General features: G+C 44.1%; 1 protein-coding gene across 6 annotated transcripts in view; it reads left to right on the top strand.

Annotated features, from left to right (window-relative positions):
• The window catches only part of USP6NL (USP6 N-terminal like), a 276,352-nt gene that overhangs the window by 225,281 nt on the left and 23,307 nt on the right, over window positions 1-27,764 (top strand). For 5 of the 6 annotated variants that reach the window (XM_047867688.1, XM_047867687.1, XM_047867689.1 and 2 more), the window contains one exon: window positions 7,938-11,119. In XM_047867688.1, coding sequence (XP_047723644.1) covers window positions 7,938-9,319 — 1,382 coding nt within the window. In that variant the 3' untranslated portion in view covers window positions 9,320-11,119. Of the gene's footprint in view, window positions 1-7,937; window positions 11,120-27,764 lie in introns of those variants that run through there. The other variant, XR_007154111.1, reaches the window with a different exon arrangement.

Here is a 27,764-nt window from a genome sequence, read left to right as displayed (position 1 = left end):
CTCTAGAGCCTCTGAAGGGAATGTGGCTCTGTCAACACTTGGATTTTGACCCAGTGATACTGGCTAAGCTCTTCTGGCCTCCAGAACTGTGAGAGAATAAGGTTCTGATGTTTTAAGCCATGAATGAATGAATGAATGTATGAATGAATTAACCATTATGTGTCTGTACTGTTTATATGAACAGTATGTCATTACTCTAATTCATATTTATTACATATGAATGAATGGACATTTTGTCAGCACCTTACTTGTGATTCCCTTACTATCTTCGATACTAGAGGTATGAATACAAAAGGAGAAGTTACTTTAATTAGGTTATTGTCTACTAGGGGAAAGGGAAATGTGTCATGGGCTACCATGAAAGAACTTAGAGATGCCAGTTTTTTGACATTTTAGAACAGTTGCAGAATTTTTTCTCCACTGGGTCTCTTGCCCATTCAGGAAATGGAACATATTAAAGTTTTCTTTTACTTCTACTATGATGTGTAGATAGGCAGAATATTAATGTCCCTTCCTTAGAAAACTTTCTGTACTGACTTGAATATAAAGTAGTGTTAAATGTAAGGTGAATACTTTTCTTACCCTTTATATCGAAAAATTAAATCTCCGACGTATGTATGTAAGACACATACCTTTCCATTTTGTTTCATGCAGGAATTACCACCTTGGTCTCCCCCTTACTTTTGTCTCAATCTTCTTATTCCTTCTCCTGAGAAAAACATGCCTTATATCCATGATCCTACATTTTTACTGTGTGTCCTGTTAGTCTTTACCAATATGTGCCTTTTATGTATCTAAAGGATTTCAGAATGAAAGTCTGTAGATAGTAGAATAGCGGTCCGCTGTGTGACACTGCCTTATTTCCCCACAGGTGTTCCATTTTCTCTCATAGTCTTTTCTCCCCACTTTCTTCCTTCCACCTCCCCAAGTTTTGTTTGTTTGTTTGTTTTGTTTTGTTTTGTCTTGTTTTGGTTTTTTGTTTGTTTTTAAATCTTTCCCCTGAACTGGTCCCTTATTAACGCCTTTCCACTCCGGTTCAGTTAGTCCAAGTCTGGAATCTTGCTTAAATTCTGGTTAGCACATTTACAAAGATGCCCTTTCATGTCCATGATTGTCCATAAGTCAATATAGCTAAACGTCTATGGAAAATGCTATGGAAGCCAACCCTACATTGACCATCCCTGGTCAATACATTGGTGACCACAAGACATAGAGAATGGCATATGAGAGTCTGCAAAGTAATGGAACTCTCATTACCCTTAATGGATCTGTTATTGCCGGTGTCTGCCTTCCACATTTGTTCAGTTGTCTTTTTGACGTGGTTATGTAAAATAAATTTTAATTACTATCATTGGTTTCATTACATTTTGTTGACATTGAAAATATGCTAGGACCATAAAAGCATAATTATAAATTATAATTTCATTATCATGAAATATGTGATTTTTAACTAGCAGAAAAAGGCAATCCATACAATTTGTGTTTAGTACAGCAAGTCAGTTTGGAGATTGAGGATGTAGACTTAAGGGTAGTATCTTAGCTCGGGCTGCTATAATAGAAATACCACAGACAAAGTGGCTTTAACAACAGAGAAATATTTTCTCATAATTCTGGAGGCTGGGAAGTCCAAGGTTAAAGCGTTGGCAAAGTTGGTTTCTTCTCTCCTTGGCTTTCGCTGGGCGTCTTCCTGCATGGTCTTCCCTACACAGTCTCCCTGTCTGTGTCCGTACGTCTCTTCTTATAAGGAGGTCAGTCATATTGTTTGAGAGGCCCACTCCAGTGACCTCATTTAACCTTAATTACCTCTATAAAGTCCTTCTATCCAAATGTCACATTCTGAGGGATTTAGGGGTTAGTTCAACACATGAATCTTGAGGGGACACAATTCAGCCCATAGCAGTGAGGTAGCTTCTAGGCACAGACTTTGCTGAAGGCAAGAACAAGCACAGGTCTGTCCTGTGGTCAGTGAAACCTGGCTCTAGTACCCGGTTCACCTCAGGGGACGTGGAGTGTGCAACTCCTCACCGGGGCTGCCGCGTGCCAGGCACTGCCCAGCGGTTCACACAGGAACCAGGGTTGGCCTTTCCCTCCCTCTAAGGGGCACCAGTCTGGTTGTGTTGGGAGGGTGTGATGACAGAGGGAGAAGTGCTGTCCCCTACCTGGTCCAGAGCTCCCCGCCTGACCACTGCTCCTCTAATAGGGTGTACCTCCCCGCTCTGCCAGGGGCCACTCTTCACTGTTGACCACAACTGGGAGGAACCCATGAGCTGCACTCTTTGTGGTGCGATGTGGTTCCTTTCCTTTTAGAAGCCTTTACAGAGGGAGGTGGGGCTAAAAACAGGGCAGATCACACCTCCCTTTGTGGCCCCGTCCACTGCTCTGCTCTGAAGACAGTGGGGGCACTAATCCCATCAGGTCACCCTCATGACCTAATTTCCTCCCAAACCCCATCTCCAAGTACCGTTACACTAGGGGGGTTCCAGCATATGAATTCTGAGGGGACACAAGCATTCAGTCCATAGCAGTTAGCCAACCTTGGAAAGACCTAATTACAAGTGAATTAAGTTTTCCTGGGTTGTGAATTGATACAGATTGAAACACAGAAAGCAGGATGTGAGCATTCCCAGTCCAGGCAAAGAGAAGCGTTTGAAGCTTTCACCCCTAGATTGATGTTCTAGGGCATCCACCTACGTGCACGTTGCAGCCACGGTTCATTTTGAAATGTGGTGGTGGTGGTGTTTAACACTGCCATGGAGAATTTTTTAAACATTTTAAATGATTTCATATGAACTGAAATGTTGGTGGCTCTCTCTGCAGGCTGCCAGAAGCCACTCAAGTGGTGGAGAAGGGGGCAGCTTAAAGGGCTCAGTGTTAAGAGTCTCTACAACTAATCTGCTTTTGTCCCTGTGACAGCACATTTTGCAGGCATGAATTCACCATTCTCTGGGTGTGCGTTTTCCTGTTCCTTTTAGTGGTTATGTTTTTCATCAGGTTCCTACTCACCAACCTGCAAAGGGTGTTGTGAAGATTGGCCGATATTTTTTTCTGATGGCATATCAGCCAGCCACCGAATTAGCCATTCAGGTTCCTATGCTGTGCCCTCAGAAAATTGTCAAGGAAGAGTCTTAAGTTCAGTTTTTCAATTACATAGGTCTATATATCTTCTTAATAATTTGCTTGTTGGTGTTATCTGTCTATAAGGAAGAGGGAATTCCTACATTTATCTGGGACTAAATGGATAACTATTTGTAGAGCGGGTGAAAGCTTTTGGGTGACTCGGATTGATTTTAGTTTTATTTGTATGGTTAGTTTTTAACTCAATAGGCTAAGTAACTACTTGTGAATATTCTTGACTCGGGCTGCATGTGAGTCCCCTCTCTTACCTTGATTCCAGCTAGTTCCTGTGAGACTAGTCAGATGCTGCACTGGAATTGCCTCAGATGCTTTTACATACAGCATTCAAAGACAAGGCCAACTTTTGTCATCGACAAGCATTTCACCGTTTGGGTTATCACTTAAAATACTGTGTCCATGTACCGTAAAATGTCATTATTATGGTAAAAAGATATGAGAACAATGTCATTTCTGCCTGGATTTCCTCCTCTACAGTGAGAGGTCAGAGTAGTGACCTTAGTTATACGCCTGTTCCTAAATGCCGTATGTATTTTTTGAGTAGTATCTGGTGCACGTTAAGTGCTTAATGAATATTAGCTATTACTGTTACCATCATTAAGTATTACATACTGTAAGTCTAACCCACCAATGTGAACTTGGTAAGATAGTATCAGATGATGTTATCCTCCTACTGAAAAGGCCCCAGGAGTTGGCAGTTAACTCAGAAAGAGGTTCAGAGCCTTTACTGTAATCTTCAAGGCCCTGCGTGATGTGACTGCTGTTCCTCAGGCCTCGTCCCCAGCTGGTCTCTGCTTGTCTCCTGCTCCAGGCACAGAGCGCCTCTGTCCTCGCCAGAGCTCTGCCCTGCGCGGTCCTGCCCCACCCCCACTCGCTTCCACTGCCTTCTCTGGTGCTGTCTTCCTGGCTCTGCACAACTAGCATGTGTGCTCCGTGAGGGTGGGAACTTCTTCCTTGGTGTCCTTCCTGGATTGCCAGCTCCCTGGGCAGTGCCTGGGCCATAGTATTTGCTTGATACGTATGTATTTGTTGAATGGATAAATGAAGGGAACAAACCCTGATTGCCAATTCTAGTGATTTGTGTGCTTTCAAATGTGCAAAATGAAGAGCTTGCACAAGGATTGTCACAGTAGAGTCCGCTGAAACCATCCGCAGTGTCTCTGGAGTTTAATGAATGTGCCACAGTGGCAGAAAGCAGTGAGCTGGGCGTGAAAACACGGGGTCCTGGATCCCATTCCGTGTCTGCCATGAGAGATTGATCACATGGCTTCTCTGAAGCTCTGTTCCCATCTTTCCAGTGCAGGCAGAACTAGACCTTGAACCCTCGGGCTCTGAGCAGCTGCCCAGTTGAGGGAAGAGGAAAAGGGGTGACTTTCCACTTTTATCAGAGCAGCTGTGTTTATATTTTCCTTATATATTGGGGCCTCATATGAAATTTGGTTTGAAGAAAAAGAGCCTGGTCTTAAAAAGTTTAAAAACTCCTGGATTCCAAGATCACAAAGGTTATTTTTGGCTTAATTCCGATTGCGGCCTAGCTTAACTCTTTAAAGGATCTTGTTTCTCTATCACTCTCTGCTACCTCCCCCCGCCAAAAAAAGCTCACTGAATATATTTTTTTAATATCTCAAAAGTCCCATATGTGGGTGAAGAACAAAGTTATCATCACCCGGAGTGTGAGCTACGTGAAAACGGGGTCTGTGCGCTCGCCTCTGGTGACACATTGCTTAGCCCAGAGCAGAGCTCACTCAGTAACTCTCGTAGATGGATGGGCAGGAAGATACCTGAAGAGCAACCACATATTTGTAAGTGAGAGTATTATTTTTCAATCTGTGAAAATTTTATTTTAAAGATTTTTTTTTAAGTAATCTCTACACCCAACATAGGGGCTCAAAGTTACAACCCCCAGATCAGGAACCCCATGTTCCACCAACTGAGCCAAACAGGCGCCTCATGAAAGTCACATTTTAAACCATGGAGTTTGTACAAGAGAAGTCTGTTGTCTTTTTTTCAAGATGATATTTATTGGATATCTACATTATAATCATTTTCGGTTTTTCATTTTTTTTAATGTTTTATATTTAAGTTTTGTATTTTAATTCCAGTAGAGTTAACGTAGTGTTAGATTGGTTTCAGGTGTTGAGTATATACATTACTCCGTGCTCATCAGGACGCAGCCCCCTTCACGCAGCCCCCTACCCACATCCCCTCTGGTTACCAACAGTTTGTTTTGGTTTGTCTCTCCTTTTTTCTTTCCTGTGCTCATTTGTTTTCTTAAATTCCACATAGGAGTGAAATCATGTAGTATTTGTCTTTCTCTGACTTATTTCACTTACCATTGTACTATTTGGCCCCATCCATGTTGTAGCAAATGGCAAGATATCATCCTCTTTTATGGCTGAATGATATCCCATTGTATATGTATAGCACATCTTCTCTATATATCAGTGGACACTTGGGCTGCTTCCATAGTTTGGCTATTTTAAATAATGCTGCTATAAACATATGAGTCCATGTATCCCTTTGAATTAGTGTTTTTATATTGTTTGGGTAAATACCCAGTAGTGCAGTTACTGGATCTTAGGGTTGTTCCACTTTAACTTTTTGAGGAACCTCCATACTGTTTTCCACAGTGGCTGCACCAGTTTGCATTCCCACCAATGGTCTATGAGGGTTCCTTTTTTCCCCAAATTCTAGCCAACACTTATTGCTTGTTGTGTTTCATTTTCACCATTCTGACAGGCGTGAGGTGATATCTCATTGTGTTGTGATTTGCATTTCCCTGACGATGAGTGATGTTGAGCATTTTTTCATGTGTCTGTTGGCCATCTGTATATCTTCTTTGGAGAAATGTCTGTTCATGTCTTCTGTCCATTTTTAATGAGATTATTTGTTTTTTTTGAGTGTTGAGTTGTAGAAGTTCTTTATATATTTTTGGGTACTAACCCTTTATCTGATATGTTATTTGCAAATATTTTTTGTCATTCAGTACATTGCCTTTTAGTTTTGTTGATTTTTTTTCCTTCACTGTGCAGAAGCTTTTTGTTTTGATGTAGTCCCAACAGTTAATTTTGCTTTTGTGTCCCATGCCTGAACAGACGTCTAGAAAAATGTTGCTACAGCCAGTATCAGAGACATAACTTCCTATGCTCTCATCTAGGATTTTTATGGTTTCAGATCTCACATTTAGGTCTTTTATCCATTTTGAGATTATTTTCATGTATAGTGTGAGAACATGGCCCAGTTTCATTCTTTTGCATGTTGCTGTCCAGTTTTCCCCAGCACCGTTGGTTGAAGAGGCTGTCTTTTTCCCATTGCATGTACTTTCCTGCTTTGTCAGAGACTAATTAATCATGGGTTTATTTCTGGGCTCTGTGTCCATTTTTGTGCCAGTACCAAGACTGTTTTGATCACTGCACCTTTGTGGTGTAGCTTGAAGTCTGGAATTGTGGTGCCTCCAGTTTTGTTTTTCTTTTTCTAGATTGCTTTGGCTACTCGGCATCTTTCGTGGTTCCATACAAATTTTAGGATTATTCTAGTTCTGTGAAAAATGCTGTTGGTATCTTAATAGGGATTGCATGAAATGTGTAGATTGGGCAGTATAGACATTTTAATAATATTTGTTCTTCCATGAGCGTGGAATGTCTCTCCAATTCTTTGTGTCATTGTCAATTTCTTTCATTAGTGTTTTAGAGTTTTGAGAGTTATAGGTGTTTCACTCCCTTGGTTAAGTTTACTTGTAAGTATTTTATTATTTTGGGTACAATTGTACATGAGATTGTTTTCATAATTTCTCTTTCTGCTGCTTCATCAGTAGTATATGGGAATGCAACAGATTTCTGTACATTGGTTTTATATCCTGTGACTTAACTCATGTATCAGTCCTAGTAGCTTATGGGTGGGGTCTTTCTGATTTTCTCTTTATAGTATCATGTCATTTGCAAATAGTGAAGGTTTTACTTCTTCCGCCTTTTATTTCCTTTTGTTGTCTGGCTGCTGTGGCTGGGACTTCCAGCACTATGTTGAATAACTGGTGAATAATGGTGGGGAGAGTGGATGTACTAAACTGTTTACTAAATGCCCAATTTATTGCACCTTCCTTTAATTCTTGATTAATTTTTTGGTGTTAATTATGTAAAATAAAAAACTGAAAGTATCCAATATAATTTTCTTTCTTTTTAAATTTTTTTTTCTCTTTTGCATTTGAAGTAGGGTCCTTTTAGAAGTGTTAACTTTGAGATAGAATACTATTTCTTTCTATCATGAAGTTATACTATGGCAAGTACTTAAGATAATAGTAAGCTGTTTGGGAACAACTTTGAGACCACGCTTGGTCATCACCTGCCTTCTCAATTTGGTAGACCTGCTGAAAGTTGATAGAAGTTTGACTGAGATTTTGAAACCAGTTTAGTTGAGGCCAACTAAAGCGAAAGTACCAGTAGGACCTTGAACTACTGACCTGCATAAAGGTTGTAATAATGAGAATGAGAGTATCAGCTGTGTGTCCTTGAAGACACATAACAGTATAGCTTAAGAAAACATAAGAATCACCTATTACATAATTGTATCAACCTTCCTCATAAGTTCATAAAATATTCCCACCTGCACATTGTCTAATAAGATTTTGACTTGTGGTATGTTTTAGTATCAGTCTCCCTAAAAACTGCTTCTTCTAAACCCCCCAGATTCTGTGGTTTATGTGTATGAGTGCTCAGATGAAAAGTATACCGTTGTTCATCATGTGGTTTTATATTTGATATTATTTACTGCTGTATTTATGTTATTTATGGATCTGTCTTTCCCTTTAGGTAAAGAGGATGAATACCCACGGAAACCTTTGGGACAGCTTCCACCCGAATCTGCTGGCATCAGTCACCTGAGCAACGGACAAAGAAGCATGGGCAGGTCAAGTCCCCCTCTGAACAGCAGAAGAGAGAGCAACTCTTCACCCCACAAAAAGCATGAGCATTCCCCTCACCATCAAGGTCGAGTTGGCACACCAGAAAGAGTAAGGGCGCTGAGAAGGAAATCCGTGGACGAAGACAGTAAAAAGCTTAAAGACGAAGCAGATTTGCAAAGAAAACTTCCATCGGGCCCACAAGACAGTTCGAGGCAATATAATCACGCAGCTGCTAACCAGAACAGCAATGCCACTTCAACTGTCAGGAAGGAATTTGTGCCCAAGTGGAATAAACCGTCAGATACTTCAGCTATTGAAAAAACTGCCAAATATGCCATCGAAGGCAAAAGTAGGTCAGCACATCCCTCGCTCACAGCCGCCGTCCCGAGTTCTGCTGATACTCGGATGTCGAATGTGAGGCAAAAGATGAAGGTTTGGGATGTCGATGAAGGGAAACGGGGCTCCAATGCATCCCAGTACGATAACGTGCCCGAGAATGATAACAGCGCGTCTATTGAAGAGGCGCTAGAAAGAGCTTACTGTCACAGTCCCAGGAAGCACGTGGAGCCAGGGTCTAGTCCATCAAGAGCCTCAAACAAGTTTACTTTTAAAGTGCAGCCTGCAGGTTACACAAAATACCCGTCTCCGTTAGACGGGGAAGATCGCAGGACAGTGCACCCACCCTCCTACAGTAACCCCCCTGTGTACCACGGAAATTCTCCCAAACACATCCCTGCTGCCGACAGCAGCTTTGCATCTCCACAGTTTACCCATGGGACTCCAGGGAATCCTTCCAGGAGACCTTATGGCTCTACTCTTTCAGTCGATATTTCTCCAGAGAAATCTTACAGCCGCCCTCTTCCTCTTGTCCTGCCATCCAGCCGAATAGAAGTTCTTCCTATGGAGACCGGTGCCGGGGGGTATTCAGGCAATTCGGAGTCACCAAAGAACGGGAAATTCATCATTCCTCCAGTGGATTATCTGCCGGATAACAGAAAATGGTCAGAAGTTAGTTACACATACAGACCTGAGACTCACGGACAGCTGTGGACTCAAGATGCTAACCGTAGCCACTTGAGCAAGTTACCAAAATATTCCGCCTTTCAGCATGTTCCCTTTCAGGACCATAGCCTCCCAGCAGTCTCAGTAGATAGTCCAGTGCGATACAGAACTTCACCAGGTTTAGAAGATGCCGGTTCCTCTGGGTATCAATATTCAGGGCCCTCGCCTCCAGGATATCACTACAGAAATCGGGATGGACTTTCTATTCAAGAATCAGTATTGCTGTGAGAATTTATCTATACTTGGTAAAGACAAGAGAATAGAAACCATTTGAAACCTACATTGCTATGTTTATAATTGCCAAAGCAGTATTTCCTACTACTGTAAACATCTTGCACAATTCCAGTGTATGCTAGTAATAAGAATATGTAGAAGCGTTTCATCCCCACGTAGATGCTGCTTAAGATGAGCAGTTTTTAAATTGCATCATCACTGAATCTGCTCAAAAGAATTTAACATGGAAACATAGCAGTGGTGTTGAGGGATGCACACATGATGATAATTCATCACTCAGTTTCATTTATATCTTTCTCCAAAACCTGAGCATTTTTACTCCATTAGCCTATGCTATTTTGAGAACCGTTATAAAGCACTGAAAAACTGCACAGAATAGACATTTTTAAGGCTAGATGTAGTGTACGTATCTTTTAATAGATACCAAAAGGCCTCTGTGCACACACATTTGAACACAAAACTAAAGAAACGTTAAAAAAACTAATTTTAATATATATCCATGGGATAATTTACTGTTCTTCCTTTCCTTAACTTATCTTTCACTCAAGTTCCTCCCCCCCCCCCCAATCTGTTTTTCACCCAGGTCCTAAAGTGATGTATGGGTCTGCCCCGACTTGATTCAGCTTCTCTGCCATTGCAGCCATTTTCTTTCCATCTGAAAATTAAAGACACTGGAGAGCAAGGCTCACCACTTAATGGTGCTTAAACATCGGGGCACTCAAAGTAAGTTTATGGCCAAAGGCGCGGCCGCGCTGCCCGTTGCATCCACGCACCCTGAGATCAGTGTCAGAGCAGCTTTAGTGCGTTCGGCGCCCTTTGTTCTGGTCTGACTCTTGCAAAGCTCAGAGCAGAATGCTCCTTGCCAGATGCAAAGGAAGTGCCGAGGGCCTGCTCTCCAGTGGATGCCAGCAGGAGGAGTTACTGATGAGTGCGCGCTCACGCCGGGCAGCAGAGCAGCTCCTGTGAAGTTCATTCGAAAGCTGGATCAGCAGTATGGTGACTTCTCACTTCTGCCCTTTCGATTCCTGCAGGCCCAGGGCGTTCATTTACACGATCTTTTCCTGGCACTCTTTCTTTAAAGGCCCTAGTGGGTATCACTGCCCTTGGGCCACTAAATTATCACTGTGTAAAATTGTAAACAATGATCCTAATTATTAATAGGAGTCTTAAGATTTTAGTCTTTTTTAAAAACGAGTGTGACTTTCATACTTTCAAAAATCTCCTTTTTTTCTTTCTCAGTGAAAAAAATTCAGGTTCATGGTTTAAAAATGAGCAATGTCTTTTAAAATACTCTATTACACTACAATTACCAAAACGCTGGCAAAGTTTTGGGCACTCCCAGAAAGTATGACTTTGTGTTTAACGGGAGAGCTCGTTTTCAGCATACTTGCCTGGTGTTTGAATAATGAAGAGAGTAGGATAAACCTAACGTCCATGGCTCTTCTTGTCACAAGTTGGAGCTTTAAACTTTCAAGGTACCGAAGTATATCTTTTCAAATGAGAGTAACATTTGTTTAGCTAGTGAATGTGACAATATTTTTTATGTATATAATGAGTCTAATGTAATTTTAATCAACTCAGTAATGATGTTATTAAATGGCAAAACAAATGCAGTGTGTTAGCAGCTAAGCACGACGCTGGAGCACAGACAAAACCCTGCTGTCCCTGGGCTCTTGATTCGGATCATGTGGAGGCTTAGAAAGACATGTATGTAACGAAATGCAGCTAAGGATATTAGTTCGAATTTTTAAACCATGATTCTGTGACTTGTAATAAACCAAGCTGTACAATTTAGGGTATGATGGCAGCATCTGAGCTGTTCCAAAATATATATGTCAACAGTGGTAAATACTGTAGATTTATATATATATATATATATACACATATATATATATGCAGAATATATATATACACTATTTTCTTATGTCATCTATGACATTTTTATCTGTATACTTTTTTTGATGTGATTGTTTTTAACATGCTAAAAGTAATAAGTATATTTTGTTTTGTGTCTTTCACGTGCTTTTTTCATATGGTAAAAGTGCTGCGTCTCTGATGCTTCTGAAGCTAATTTTCTTCTCATTGAGGAGATATACTACTCAGTGTTTGCCTACATCACTATATATATATATATATATATGTCACAGTCGTATGTTAAATACTTTATTAATTTCCAGGAGTGCTGTATTTAGAACTACATCACCTTTGCTTTATTTTATCTGCCATTATTAATAGCAATAAGGTATTTCCAGTCTTCCCCACTATAAAATGCAGCTCTCTGTCCATTAGTTTTTCAAGTAGGAAACTTTAATTTGAAGTTATTTTGCTACCGTAGCATTTTAGTCTTTCATATTTATCTTGTAATAAAAGATAAATAATGGATAATGATAAAAGATGAAGTAATATTAGTAAAGTGGGTTAAATATAATCGTGAAACTGTATTTGGTGAGGGTCCTCACAGAGCAGAGGCTGATCCTTACAGCTGCACACGCTGTAAATATCTTGCCATTATCCACTCTTTTCCTTATAGCAGTCTTGCCTCACACAATAAGCACTTTGGTATATTGTTTCAATATCTAGTTTGAAAAGTTAAAGAGACTGGACCCGGAGTCTCAAAGGGTTTTAAAACTTGGACTCTTTCAGTTACTTACACTTTTTATTGGATTTTTAAAAAATAGACAGCTTTTTAAAGCTGAGAGAGATGTGTATACGTAAATGTAAAGTCAGATTTCAAAGTACTAAAGGGGAAGAAAAATTATTTTTCCTTCTACCCTGCCGGGTTCTCCAGCCACAGCCTGTACCTTGGTCTGACAGAAGCAGATCAACAAGAGAAAAACAGAAGCGTTCTCACGGGTGCATCCTGCATTCACACGGTGCCCAGTCCTGAGTAACTCAACGGAGGGCTGGACTTGGGGTGTGTGCAGCTAACTTAGTAGGGAGAGGGAGGGAAGAAAGATACTCCCGGGAAGACAAGTGGCCCTGAGAGAAGTGATGGGCGATGGGAAGTGCGTGGTGGTGTCAGGGTGTGGTGCTGGAGAGAGCAGAGTGGCCTGGAGATGGGAGTTGTGACAGTTGAGACTTTTGGGGAGACTCTCGGGCAGATAAGCGACTGCAGGAACTGAGATGCCTCTGGCTCAGAGTCGTTCTTTTGCGAGAGTGGTGTCTTTTGGGGTGACGTGTCCTGATCCCCCTCAGTGGCAATGATAGAGTGTCTCCTGAAAGAACGAAAAGAGATAGAACAGGACGTTTCTGGAGAAGAAAAATAGATGGTGGTGTGATTGCTTTCGCCTTTTTCACTTTAAGGAGATTCTAATACTAAAGTTTATGTCATACTCAGTGTAATCTTAACAGCGAGGTTTCCGTTGTGTCATTTCGGGTCTCTCCCTCAGGGCCCATTGAGGTGCGAGCACAGAAACAGTGCCTTTTCAGTACTTTGCTGGGATTGCTTTCTGGAGAAACACATGCTCTGCCCACAAATAGGGATTTATTCACAGAGGACCTACAGCTCCGTCTTCTGGGAATGTTATCATTCTCAGTTGTCTTTTGATTCACACCTTTTAGTATGCATTTGATTGTGGATTAATTATAATTGCAGTTTGGGGATCTTTGATTGTCCTTTAATGGATTTTATATGTCCCTCTGTAATATGGATATTAATGCTTATTGATCAGGCGGTTTTAATAAGCCAAACTTTATTTTTTCAGTGACCCAAGGTAGTGAGACTAAAAAGAAAGGATTCCACTTAACATTTAGTTATGAATTGTTCTTTCAGAAGGATTTTCATTTATCTGAAAATCTAAGTCTAATTGCCACCATTTTATCCATAAGAGCACTGAGGCATAAAGGAACAAATTTTAGATTTCATAGGAGTGTATCTTGACCCTTGCTACTCTTTAGAATTATCTGGGGGAACTTAACAAAAAAATGTTCTTCTTGGTTTCTACCCTAGGCCACTTCAATCAGAACCTGGGGTGAAACCCAGGCATCAGGTATTGGTATTTTTCACCCGTTCAGTCAGCTAAGCTCTTTTTTTTTTTAATGTTTATTTATTTGTGAGACAGAGGGAAACAGAGCGTGAGTTGGGGAGGGGCAGAGAGAGAGGGAGACACAGAATCTGAAACAGGCTCCAGGCTCTGAGCTGTCAGCACAGAGCCCAATGTGGGGCTCGAACCCATGAACCTTGAGATCATGACCTGAGCCGAAGTCGGATGCTTAACCGACTGAGCAACGCAGGCACTCCTCAGCTAAGCTCTAAATAAATAAATAAATAAATAAATAAATAAATACTAATACTAATACTAATACTAATACTAATACTAAAAATAAATAAAAATCTCTCTAAATTTGATTGTCTTATATTCTGACCATGAACTGTCTCAAAAGTTCTTAACAGATCAGTTTTAGGGTTTAGAAACTCTGATTTCAGGTAAGTTAGGAAAAATTCTACTGGAAGGATTAACTTTCCAGCCATCTCTGTAAATTTTGATGAACTACTGGCAGTTGTGGAAAGTATAAATGGCTTCAAATGGAAGGCGGCATGACCCTGGACCTTCTCTCATTATACTTTACAGTAGTTCTTCAAAATAGGTAGAATCATAGTAAGGTTTTCATTTTCCTGGACAACCTCTGTCATTTTCCTTAAGTGGACATGCTAAAAATAGGCCTAAGCTGCATTTGCAAACCTAAGTGCATTTTCCCTATGTGAGGAGCTAAGAAAATGTGCACAGTCTGGTCATTTGCTTGGCCAGTCAATATTTTATTGAGCGCCTACAGTGTACTATTGTCCTCGGGACCATGCTAGGCTCACGCTGCAAGGTAGGAGACATGGTTTTTAATCTGTGTGCCTCCATTCAGTGTGGGAGATGTGCACAGGTGATTAATACAGACGTAGAAAGGCCACGCATGGCTCAGGAGGGTCAGGGGAGGCCAATGGGGGCAGGGTTGCCTCCATTGCTGAACCTGAGGATTAGTAGAGTAGACTTTGCAGAGGGGATATGGCATGAGGGTTACATGGGGGGCGTCTGACACCTTGATGATGTGGGGGGTGGGGTGGAGTGTTCCACAGAGAGACCAGATGATAGGGGCCTTCTATGCCATTGAACTGGATCCTGGAAGCCAGTTTTGCCTTGGGCATATTCATATTTCCTGTGTGGTCTCTAGAGGCTACGTGGCAGTGAGCAAGCGAGCCTGGAGAAGGTTAGGAAGACTGCCCCAAATGGTCAGTCTAAAAGTAGTACAGTGTAAGACCAGGGAAGCACTTTCAAAGAAAAGGTGATTGAGAGCTAATTACCAAGTAAAGTTGGCCAGACTTAATAATTGTCTGAATGTAATAATAATCGTAAGAAAACTAGCGCACTTTCCTGAACGCTTGCTGTGTGTCTGGCCCTGTGCTTACGCATTTAACCTGTATTAACCTATATACTTCTCAAAATAACTCTGAAGTGTGTTCCCTCTAAGTCCCTGTTTACAGATGGGAAAATGAAAGCACAGGGAGTTGACATAACTTTGCTCCAAGTGACAGCCAGTTCAAGTCACAGAGCCAGGACATGAATCCAAGCAGACTGAATCTAGAGCCTGTGCATACCCCAACTGAACAGTTTTAAGAAGGTGTAACTTTTTTTTTTAAGTGTATTTATTTTGAGAGAGAGAGAGCGCGCGAGCATGTGCGCACATGAATGGGGGAGGAGCAGAGAGAAAGAATCCCAAATGTGGGGTTCAAACTCAAGAATTGTTGGCATCATGACGTGAGCAGAAATCAAGAGTTGGCCACTCAACTGACCGAGCCACCCAGGTACCCCAAGAAGGTGTAATTTACCTGCCATAGAATTCACCCATATATGTACACATCAAAGGGGTTTTTTTTAGTAAATTTACACAGTTATATAACCACTGAAACAAACACAATTTTAGAACATTTCCATTACCTCAAAAAGATCTCTTGTACCCATTTGCAGTCAGTCTCCATTCCTGCCCCCCCCCCCCACCGCCCCGCCTCAGGCAACCACTAACCCACTTTCTGGTTTGTCATATAAATGGGATCAGACAATATGTGGCTTTTTGCATAATGATGTGGAGTTTCACCCACATCATAGCATGTATTAGTGATTCCTTTTTATTGCTGAACAGTAGCCCATTGTGTGACTCTATCACATTTTGTTTACTCACCAGGTGTAGACGTTTGCATGTTTTCATATGCTGCTATGAGCATTTGTGTGCAAATCTTTGTGTGAATAAGTTTCCATTTCCCTTGGGAGTGCTATTGCTGACCTTTGTGGCAAATTTATGTTTAACTTTTTAAGAAAGTGCCAGACTCTTTTCCAAAGTGTTTACACCATTTTAGATTAGCATCAGCATTGTGTGAGGGTTCAAATTTCTCCACATCCTCACCAACACTTGTTGTTTTGTATTTTTTTTTTTTTATTGTAGCCATTCTAGTGATATCTCATTGTGGCTTTGATTTGCATTTCTATAATAGCCAATGATGGTGAACACCTTTTCTTGTGCTTCTGGGCCATTCATAATATCTTCCTGGGTGGAATGTCTGTCCAGATCTTTTGCTCACTTTTTGATTGGGTTATTTTCATATTATTGAATAGTAGGAATTCTTAATATATTCTGGATTCAAGTCCTTTATAAGACATGATTTGCAGTATTTTTTCCCAGTCTGTCTTATGGTGTCTTTTGTGTTACAAATGCTTTTAATTTGAATGAAGTTCCATTTTTTCTGTTTTTTTTTTCTTTATGAATCATGCTTTTAGAATTTTATCTGTCTGCCTAACCCAAGGTCACAAAGGATTTTCTCCTTTGTTTTATTCTAGAAGTTTTATAGTTTCAGCTTTTGCATATGAGTGTATGAGCCATTTTGAATTAAGTTTTGAGTATGGTGTGAGGTAAAGAGCTAAATTCACGTGGCTATCCAGTGGTCTTAGCACCACGTGTTAAAAAGACTGCTTTCTCCAGCTGAATTGGGGACCTTGGCACCTCTGTTAGAACTCAACTGACTATATATGTGTGTGTGTGTGTGTGTGTGTGTGTGTGTGTGTGTGTGTGTGTGTGTGTAAGTTTTGAAATCAGAAAGTGTATATCCTTCAACTTTGTTCTTTTTCAAATGGTTTTGGCTATCCTGGGTCCTTTGCATTTCTATATATATTTTAAGATCAGCTTGTCAGTGTCTGCAGAAGAAAAAAAAAACAAGACCTAGGATTTTTGATAGGTGTTACTTTGAATCTACGGATCAGTTTGGGAAGAAATGCCCTCTTAACAATGTTGAGTCACCAGTCCATAAACCTAGATTGTCTCTACATTTATTTTGATCTTCTTTAATTTCTCTTTGGTGACATTTTGCACTATTTTTGTTAAAATTTTTCCTACATGTTTTATTTTTCTTGCCCTTGTGAATGGGTTTTCTTCAGACCCTGTGTGTTTTCACCTCATTCTGTACTGTTGAGGGGAGAGCAAGTGAGAAGGTTGATTCTGCAGTGCAGAAATGGGTGGTAGGGTGGCTAGTGGGGCCGCCATCTGATAGAATTCAGAAGCTGGAGCAGGCTTAGGCTGAGTGAGAAAATGACATGTTTTGACATGTAGAATTGGAGGAATAGGGGGTTGACAGATGGTGTTGTCTGACAGACAGCTGACCGTTCCAGAGAGACTTGGGGCTTGCTTGCCAGCACGTAGGAGGTAAAGCTGTGAGAGAGTACTTGTCTAGGGAGAAGATGAGCAAGCGAAGGATGGGGAGACCCGGGGGGTCGCTGACATTTAAGGGTTGCCAGCAAGACAGGAGTGCGCGAAGGACTCCGAGCAGCCGTGGTCTGGTTCTGCGGGAGCTGAATGCCCAGGGACTGGCTGTGGAGCTTTGGAGCCGGACTGGCTCGAGTTTGGACTTTGCATCAGAAATTCTGACGTAATGAAGCAACCAAGTCCTCGATGTCGTGGAGCCGCTGTTCCGATCCAGTCCCTCCTCTGTAAATGAAGACTGGTATTTATTTCATGGAGCTGTGAGTTGAATGGGTTGCTTTGTGTAAAGTGATCGATCAGCACGGCCTCGTCACACAGTGATAATTTCAAATGTCCCCTGGACTCACGTGCCACCACTGTGCAAGGTTTAGTGACAGGAGAGCGTGGGCTTTGAGGTCCCGGAGCTGAGAGTTCGGTGAGGAGCTCAGAGGTTACAGGTGACATAGAAGGGGGAATGCACAAAGGGAGGTGTGAGGAACGGCCACAGCTGGGAGCGGGGTTCCCAGAAGGAAACCATCTGCAGGACGGCCCCGTGATCAGGAATGAAGAGAACTTGGATCTGACACCGAGGAGTTCCTTGCTGTCCCCCTGCTGTCACTCCTGGAGCGGGAATGAGAGGCGATGCAGCTCTCGGCGGAGCTCACATAAGGGAAGGGTGGTTGCTGAATCGGAGCCAGAGGGACTGGTGGGAAAGGTAGGGGCTGGGGGGCGGGGGGGAAATGTCTTTACAGGGAAAAAATAAGCTAATTAGAAATCAGTTCTGACCATTCAGGCTCACTCCAGTACTTCTCCAAGGCGGCCCTTGGTTTTATTCCAGCTTGCTACGTAATGTGTTCATGCGTATTAAAATCCCAGCCCTTAAACTTCCTGTAACTCGGAGTTGTCACTTCAATTTGGAGGAAAATCAGCATACTCAATATGAGGCAGGCTGTATCGAGAAAGCTCGAGCACTGCCCATGAAGATCGGTGACTTGGTAGAGCTCATGTGTATGTTGCCCTGTGTCGTAATAGGAGACATGATGCAGGGGTGGGCGCCTGCCGAAGATGGAGAGGTTCGCCTCCTTGTAAGCTCAGTGTGAGTCAGCAGTGAACGTGGCTTCTTCAAAACCACGTCACTGTTGAACGGGCTCATAAGCTCTGCCGTAAATTCACGGTGTGGGAAATTTGGGAAGGTCACGTGTCCTCTCTGGGACTCGGTTTTCTGATCTGTAGACCCTGGAGGTAGGGAAGGGGAGTTTGAAAAAGGTCCTGCCCCGAACTCTAAGGGGAGAGTGCCCGACCCAAGGCCCACCTTCCTGCTTCATGCTGGGCACAGTGACAGTGATCAAGGCCCAGAGACCACTACTGATGGAGCCATGGTCTTGGGGGGAAGACCCACCTTCATTATGTGGTGACGACCCCCTGTGTGGCCACGACCAGGAAGGAGACCCCAGTGCACTGAGGGCCTGTGATCACGAAGGCATAAAGATGATGGCCACAAGGAACCGTGGCTTGAGTTGGACACGTGGAGGAACGCCGGCATACTGCCGTGGACCGTGCCCCTGTTCTCGCGGTGCAGCCTGGGAATAGGGAAAGTGGAGCAGCAAATACTGAAACAGCCACTAACGTGAGGACAGTTTTATCAGCCATGTCTGCACCCATGAATAACACCCTCTGTGGAGTTACCTTTGAGAAGGAGGGGCGACGGGGACCCTGTACGTTCGCAGTGTGGCAGAAACGACCGGAGGCCACCAAGTCTGCACCGCAGTCTGAGCTTGCTGCTCATCAGCAGCATGATCTTAGGTGAGTCCTATTCCCTTTCTGGGCCTCGCTTCCCTCAGCTAGAAAATGGGGACAGGAACGCTAGAAAGGTGAGTGGAGGTGGCCCGAGATGGTGGAGCCCAGCCATGGCCGCACGTAAGAATGACAGGGAAGCTGCAAGAAAATGATGCCCAGGCCTCCGGCCCAGAGCCATTGCGTCCCAGCCCCAGAGCAGTTTCCGGGCGGGGCCCAGGGCTCAGGGTTGAACGCCTCCAGCTCCACAACACGACTGCCGAGGATGCACAACAAGACGTGTGAAGCTTGACCACAGAGAAAGGAGAGCCCACTCCCTCGCCCCGTGTTTCTTCATTCTTCTAGCTCGCATGTCATTCTACTACTACTACCAGAAAACCCCCCTGAAAATTACATTGAGGCATTTTTATTTAGAGGCTTTGAATGGTGTGATGGTTCAACAACACACGTGGAGCCGTTTCAGTGTTTCCACCAGCCTTGCTGGACCCGTCTCATGAGCAAAATAGGAAAAATGAGGCCTTCCCTACAAGGTTGTTCCGAGGAGTCATTCCGATAAGGCACACGTCACACAGTGCCTGGAACATAGATGCTTTATAACACTCTGTGATGACTGTAAGCGTTAGTATAGGGAAAGGGCTGATACTCTTATTTATAACGAGCTTTTCTTTCCTTTTAGACTTGTAAAGTAGCCCCAAATGGAATGTGGGCAAAGAGTATTAAAAGAACATGTACAGGTAAAGAAGTACAAAGCTTTTAAACATGTTCTGTATCCCCATTAATTAGGGAAATCGAACCTGAAAGAGTGATTGGCAAGGACAGCAGGAAGAATGCCTGTGCCCTGCTAGTGACAGGAAAATTGCAGCCCCCAAATAGGCCGCTTTCCAGTACCTGCATTTCTATGTTGTATTCTTTGGTCCAGCAATACTACTTCTATGAGCAGAAATACAAGTGGAAAACCTATATGTGAAAGGATTTCACAGTATTTGCAATAGAGAAAAATTGGAAATAACTTGAATGTCCATTAATAAGGGAGAGGTTAAATTGTGGTGTAACCATATGAAAGAATGTTGTTCACCCATCTACGGACATAGACAGACATCTCTTCTGCAGCTTTACATGCACCGACATGGACATGTGTTTTTTGCTCATTGAAAAAAGCTACAGACAGTGTTCACGTACTTTGGTTGGCTTTCCAGCTTCTGGCTTCGCCTCAGATCAGCCTGGCAGTGTTGAAGGTCATGGGTACGTTGTCAGTGGGGGCTGCTCCCTGTCAGTCTAGGACGGTGGGCTCTCTGGGAAGGCCACGAAGGTTTGGTTTGCATGAAGCCTTCGGGGACTTTTAGGACAAAGAGGGAAGAACTCAGATGTAAGAAATCAGCCACGTGGAAGCAAGACAGGGAGGTGAGGAGGGCAGACACCCCTGAGAGGGGGAGGGGTTCATCCCAGGTAGGTGGGAATAGGAGGTGGGAGCAAAGCAGAACATACACTCCCAGCTGGGGTCACCGTTTCGGCCTTTACCAAAAATGAACATGACAGGGCTTTGGGTGGAATATACTAATTGCCTGTCCTCAACAGAGAGGCTCTCAGACTGCCGATCCTTCCCTTTGAACACTGTTCGCTTCCGTACTGGTCTTTCACTGGGGGAGGGGTGAGGAAGGGGAGAAGGAGTGGGGAGAAAACAGGTCCCTGGGGGTAGCCCTGAAAGGTACAGGTGGTCCCAGGCCAGGAAGCCTGCAACCAGAACACTAAGTAGAAGCCGCACCCTGACTGGCTGAGGCTGGTATGGCCTGGGGATGAAAGGGCGCCCTCTTGTTTCTACCTTCAAAGCTGAAGTGATGCCCAGTGAGCAAAAGGCAGAAATCTTAGAAGTAAGAAGACCTGGAAATAAGGAGAGAGTCAGATGTCTCCTCTCCTCTTCCTGCTGCATAAGCCAATGTTGGATTTAAAGGCTTCTATTTAAAAGCCCGTCTTTTCATCCCTGATGGAAACCATGGCAGGTGTCTCAGGAGGATGTGGAGAGGGTTTTCAGCCTGGATGTGTCCCATATTTTAAAATATCACTGGATGCTGCATTAGTCCAGGGTAGCCTATTCCTTTGGCTTCCAGGGGATCAGTAAAATCTTCCCCATGATTTGAGGCACTGCCTTAGAGTTGTCCATTGTATTTTTCAAATACGTTTATTAAAAACATGTTAATATTGTAACGCACATGATAAGAAAGTGTAAACTCAGAAAAAAACGACAGTTCTTCACGTTGAATATACTTACCCTTTTAATATATTGACTTTTTTTTTTTTAACACCTCATTGCAGGCGGGTGAAAACTCAGTGGCTCAGCTCTGGTGCACACATCAGCATTTAAAGGCCACTGAATTAGTGTTTGTTTCAGTCCCAGATGATATGATTAGATTGTGTGGCTGGTAGAAAATTAAATTCTTTAGCCAAACCAGATGCTAAGCTTCTGCCCAGAATCAATATGCTATTAGAAGTCCCGGAAACTAATAAACATACCATAACTATTAATTTATGGATAGGTTGTTGGCAAATAACCTCAGAGAAGGAATCCAGGCTTGAAACAGCTTTGGGAACACCAGATGGAGTATGCAAGTCTAATCAGAGTCCTGAAAAGGGGTCTGCGCAGTGTGTTTTAAAAATCCACTGTGATCTAGGAGTTAAGTCAGATATGCTGAGAGAAGCATAGAAAAGTAAAACCTAATTGAAGCTGATACCTGAAATTATAACTCATGCAAAGAAAAGCAGGTGTTCTTTTACAGTGAAGTATGTTGGTGACAAGCGGGGACAAGGTACCTAGAATCTGGTCACCTGGCAGCTTCACCTGAGCACAAGAGGCCAACAGGAACCTGGCCTCAGCAAGCAGATGTCCCCCATTTTGAGTGACAAGGCCGAACCCCTGTGCCTGTCAGGGCACCTCTCAGGATGACAGGCCACCCCAGTGCCCAGGAGGTCTGTTTATCCCCAGCAGGCTCAAGCCAGGCAACCCCTAAAGCTCTTCCTATTTTGTGTTGGGCGGTTTACAGCTGAAGAAACGAGCCCAGAGTCGTCCAGTGGTTTGACCTTGGGCAAAAGACCGGAACTCGCCTTTCCCCACTCCAGCTCCATCCCACAGCAGAGGGAAGCCGGCACCACTCAAAGGTGGGCTGTGCGTGCCTTGCCTGCTGCCAGAGAGGCCTCAGGCCGACCACGAAGAGGAAGGAAACCCAGTCGTGTGTAAAACCAACCAACAAGTCCGGGCACAAATATTCAAGGGACGGTATTTTGGCCCATTGAATCTGGGTGAAAAGATCTTAACATTTAAAGCTTAACTGCATCACTATGTAGATTGGTCTGTGTAATCATGTCCTAAGTCACTCTACATTCATTCAATACAATGTTATTGGATGCTGCTGTGTGTCCCTTGGAATAAATGAGTGTCCATTAGAATAAAGTTACATTTTGTTTACTGCACTTCCAATTAAAAAAACAAAAACAGTAACACCCTATTTGAAGTCTTCGGTACATTTGACTGGATTATTCTAATAACTGTCTACTCAGCCGCATGATCTCAAATGGTATCTTTCAAGCCCACTTGGATTATGTCCTCCTGCTTTAAGAGGCTCCCCATGACCATCGCCCTGAATATGCATCCCTCAGCCTGGCCTTCACAGTGGTCCATGACGTGCTGTCAGCTTCCTTTCAGCAGGGTTTTCCTGTCTGTGCCTTCTGGAGCCCCCGACCTTCCTGGACAGGACTCACACAGTGGTGGGTTTGGGGAAAGCAAAGTTGGATGTTTGTGTGAGAAGAAGCAAGGGGCCTGGTTGGCATAAGATCAGCGAGGAGGTACGCAGCCGGGCTCTTAGCTTCGTGGATTGCTGGTTGGTCAATGCCCCAAACTCCACAGCACCCTGTAGTGGGAAGGCCACCTTCCACGGTGCCCATCACCCACCAGGCTATTGGCGAAATTACAAAGCATGGTCTGCCTTTCATGTCCTCCGCACACTTCCTGTCTATTTTCTAGTGCTTTGTACCCCCTTCCCACGTCAAAGACTCTCACCACCTGGTATCACTTCTCCTGCAAACTTTATCGTATTTATGTTCAAATAAGGGTGTCACATCTCTCAGTCATGGGTATCTATCCGGTGGCTTAGATTTTTCATAGACCTTGCTTTTCTTACAGTTTCAAGTTAGAAACTTTTTAGGAAAGAATTAGTTTTGACTGGAAGTTGGACCGCACCATCTATTGCCCAAGCCACTGCTTCTTAAATTTTTAATTTTCACGTGCGTAGAAATCACGTAGGAATCTTGCCAAATGCAGACTTGGTTCTACACTTCTGCAATTTGCTCCGAGGTTCTCTATCCCCAGTGAACTCCCAGATGTTGATGCAGCTAGACTGGGGACCACACTGTAAGGATCAAGGCTTGAAAAGCAGTCAGGAAGACGTTCAAGTTCCTGAGCCCCAACACACCCACCCTGGAGGGCCCAGCATTTTCCCGGGACCAGAGGCAGCTGGCCAGTGTGGCTCTTAAAGTACGTAGTCGTTTGCCTCTGAAGAGCTAATGGACGTAAACAAGATGACTTTATGTCTTCTCTGTGCACGTCTTTGCAAACTTCATTCATTTTACAGAGCAACCCCCTTGGAGGTTCTGGTCTGGCTGTTGGAGATGTTGCTTCTCATCAGTAGAAGGCAACTTGGCAAGTTCTTGAGGAGAAGGGGGAAACCGTTGCCTCTTGGGGTTTCCTGGAGGAGCTTCCAGCAAGTGGAGGAAGTGCCTGTTGACATTTCCTCCCTCCCACATACATTTTCTTCCTTTCATACATACAGATAGGCCAGACCATTTGAGCACAAGTTCTTGGGTATGTGGCAGCCACCCCTCACTTCTATACTTGTGTTTCTATGGAAAAGGAAGATGATAAAATTTAGCTAAACTGAGCTATGGTTGCAAGTTCTAACCTACCTAATTCCTTAATTAAGCTATCAATTAAATCTGTGTCTATGCCACCTGCTATGCCTGGGCCTCGTGCCATGTGGTGGATGCCAACTCCGACAGACCCATCCCTACAGAACCCAGAACTCCTGACATGTTCGTTCCCAGTAAATCTTTAGTCGTTGCTCTCCTGCCTTCCCCCATTGCTTTTTCCTGAAGTGGTTTTGGAAGCTCACCTTGAGGTAGGTTGCCCAACCCATTTGTCACGCATATGGGATTGCAGAATGTTGGACTTTGCCAGCAGGTTTCAGCTGGGCCTTTTGAAGGCTATAGCTTCTGCAACCTTTCTGTTGACCCCTTGGCAGGGAGCCAATCACCTTTCTCGCTGCTGTAGAGGCCCTGAACTTCACCCCAGGGAAAGGGATGGAGAATACAACTCAGGAGGAAAAAAAAGGAGTCAAAGACACAGAGAAAATGAGGGTCCTCTGAAGGTAAGATCCATTGCAAACTTCTGTTACCTTGATAGATGTTAAATAGGCATTTGCTGAGAGAATAAGTGGGTGAAAATAAAAGCAAGAATGAAAAGGCTGTTGTGCATGAAGCACAGTGGTTTTCCTGTTTTCCCACCAGTTACGTGTATGGCTCTTGTCCTAAACAGCAGGGGGCCTCTGAGACATGTGCGGATGTCTCCTCCTGAGCAGGGAACAATCATAGCTCGGTTCATGGGGTCTTGGCAGGTCCCTCAGCTGTAGGGTCTCCTTCAGGTCATAGAGCTTCTGGATCTGGTTCCTATCGGAGCCTGGACTAAAACCCATAAGCTGTGACCCCCAACTCAACAAGCTTTCTGATTTATCGGTCTGTTGACACACGCAGGAAATGTTTACTCCACCGTGAGTAGTAGCAGTCCTTAACTCTGAGACCTTCCACTGATCTGCCAAAGGGCCTCCCTAAGCACTGGCATCCCAGTAGGAAGACCTGACCTCTACCTCTGTTCTTCACCTTGAGTGAACGTCTTTACCTAAAGAGGTTAACTCTGCCCCATATGCAAATGAGCATGATGCCTAAGACCAGCAGGAGTGGGAGCCACACACTAATGGTGACTCCACTGTACCTGCACCAAGTGAAAGATGAAGAGAAAGGTACCCAAGGGGCCACCAACTTTCCCTTCCCTTCTGAAGAATTACAAAAGGTCTTTCTATTTTAGTTTAGAAACCGCGCGAGGATCCACATGATCAGCTTGGATTTTTTTCTGGATCACTTGAGAAATGGTATGCTGTATTCCCTCCCCACACCTCCGCCATTGAACATTAATTGAGCATTTGCCATGTGTTAGGCAGTGTTTCTAGGTGCTGGGAATGCAGCAGTGTACCACAGACCACACACCCTCTGGGAGCTTACATTCCATCCCAGGAGGGAAACAAGGCAAAGTCAGTACATAGTATGGTGGAGAGTGAGGAAGGCTACGGTGAAAATGAAAGCATGGGGGAGGGATAGAGAGCGTTGGGAGGGGTTACAATAGTAATCAGGATGGTTGGCAAAGACCTCCGGGAGAAGTTGACTGAAAGAAGCTGAGGAAGCAAGCTATTGAGATATTCTTTAAGAGTCTCAGACAGAAGCAACAGTGAGTTTGTATGTTCTGAAGAAGGAGCGGGCACGACATGTTTGAGGAACCAAAGGAAGGCCAGTAAAGCTAAATCCAACAATGTTGGAGGGGGTGAGAGGTAGATGGGCTAGAGAAGTCCAGAACAGGGGCCAGATAATTAGATCCTGAGGTTGTTAGGACTTGGTTTTAATCTGAGAATGGTCAGAAACCAGTGGATTTTGAGGGGAAAAAAAGTTGATGTGACTTCTGTTGAAACACACTTCTCCCTGCAGCTGGTCAAAAAGCCAGTCAGGCGGGTGCTGAGGGGGGTGAGGGGGTGACAGCACATCTTGGCCATGAACTAAGGGGAGGTGATGAGAGCTTGGATGAGGTAAGAGCATGCAGTGGTGAGAAGTGGTCAGTTGTGAATCTATTTTGGAGATAGAACCAAAATGCATTGCCATTTGGCTGCGTGTGGAATTTGAAAGAAGGAAAGGGGACAGGATGAAACCCGGTGTTTGGGGTTTTTTTGCCTAAGTTGAAGGACAGTGTGCCATTAAGCCGGATGGGGAAGATGTGGGAGGTGCTGAGGGAGTGTGAAGAGCTCAGTACTGGGCATGTTAAACTCGAGATAATATGTAATGAGAGTAAGAGAAGCCTACGTTTATTGAACTCTTCCTGTGTGTCAGGCACTGGGCGAAGCATCTCACACACATGGTCTGGTTTAATCCTTACGACAGCACTATTATCTCTATTTTAGAGAGAAGAAAATTGGTAACCGTGCCCATTCACAGCCTTACAAGACCTCGTGCAACCACCACCACAACAAAGTAGATCTTTTCTGTTTATATTTGCTGTCTCAACTGCACGACGTCCTGGTTGGTATCGGCTCATCACCCTGTTAATGAAGATAAGAGTTTTCTCTCCTTGCTTGTACTGAACAGTGAGAGATTATCAGCTTTGTTCTGCTCCTGGAGGCTCGTGGATGCTCCAGAAACACCGGAGTGAGCGAGCAAGGAAGCATGTGGACCCTGTAGGCACCAGCCAGCCACGCCCAGACCGCCCAGTGCTCCTCGCTTGTGCGGGATGGGGTACATCAGTCCAGCAGGTGTATGAGAGAGCGAAGCTTGACGGGTCAGGGGAACATAGTGTTAAAGTTAGCAACCAAGTGACCATAATTACAGGTGTCTCAAGTAGAGAGGCTTCATAATTACAGGTGTCTCAAGTAGAAAATAGGAGTGAGCACTGAGGAGGGGAGCAGCATGAAGAGAGTGTGCGCAGTGGGGAGGAGCAGTTCAAGGCTAAGTCTGTGAGACCAGGTGTGCTCAGATGTTCCTTTGTCCCTGGGCTCCTCCATCTGGGGGAGTCTTCAACAGGCCAACAGTGTGTGGTGCGAAAAGAGAAGTAGAAAGGGTACCGGTTGTGCCCCAGTCGAGGAGTGTGTTAGTTATCTATGGCCGAGTAGCAAATCACCCCAAACTTCATGGCTTAAAACAACCATGAACGTGTATTATCTCACACAGTTTAGGAACCGCTGAGGGCATCTCAGAGGATTCTTCACTCCCACGTGTGGCACAGGGGAGCTCTGTCTCCTCAGGCATTTCTCTATGTGGTCTCCACTCACGGTCTGTCCAGCATGGTGTCTTCCAGTTAGTGGGACTGCCCATGTGGCAGCTCAGGTGTCCCCAGAGACAGGGACAGCCAGGAGGAAGCTGTACCCCTTTTCTGAGCTGTCTCTCCTGCTTCAGTCTGTCAGGAGCGAGTGCCCCCACCTGGCCCTCATTCACAGGGAGGGGAGTCGACATCCACCTTTTGCTGGGAGGCATAGCTAAGAATCTTCTAGCATGTTTCATAACCATGCAGGAGCCTGCGACATCGTCTGGGGCCTTCCCAATCACGCCAGTGTCATCGAGAAGTCTCTTGCTGTCTGCAGTGGCTGGCCGTTCATGTGTGGAGGGGTGATGTGACACGCGGACAGGTGGCTCAATGTTCTGAGACTAAATACTATGCCTGTGTGGTTACCAGGAAACCTCCCGTTCCTAGAAAGACTTTTCTGTGACTCGGGATGGCTTATCTGAGAGTAGATGGTAAAGTGGTGATGCCACAGGGGTACAAGACAGTGTTAGGGGAGCAGGAAACTGAAGAGATTGAGCAGGAGACCAAAAAGGGGCCTTGACTTTGGTGTGCCTTTGATTTGTAATGCCACAGCGGAGAAGTCCTGTCTTTGAAAGACGGCGGTCTGGGTACTAGAATGCTGGCCACCAGTTGTCTCTGTGACTGCTAAAACCGATAGCAGTCGAGTCCCGGCACCACCAGACTCTCATGCTACCGACCCCGGTGTGAGTGGCACTTGGGGTTCCGTGTGCGGAAACTGGACTGTAGATAACTGATTTATTAGAGGGGGGCTGGGAGGCTTAGCGCATTCCAGTG

The sequence above is a fragment of the Prionailurus viverrinus genome, chromosome B4, assembly GCF_022837055.1.
Source record: "Prionailurus viverrinus isolate Anna chromosome B4, UM_Priviv_1.0, whole genome shotgun sequence".
Lineage (NCBI taxonomy): Eukaryota > Metazoa > Chordata > Mammalia > Carnivora > Felidae > Prionailurus > Prionailurus viverrinus.
The sequence above is the reverse complement of the archived record's forward strand: the minus strand, read 5'-3'. Positions and strand labels throughout refer to the sequence as shown.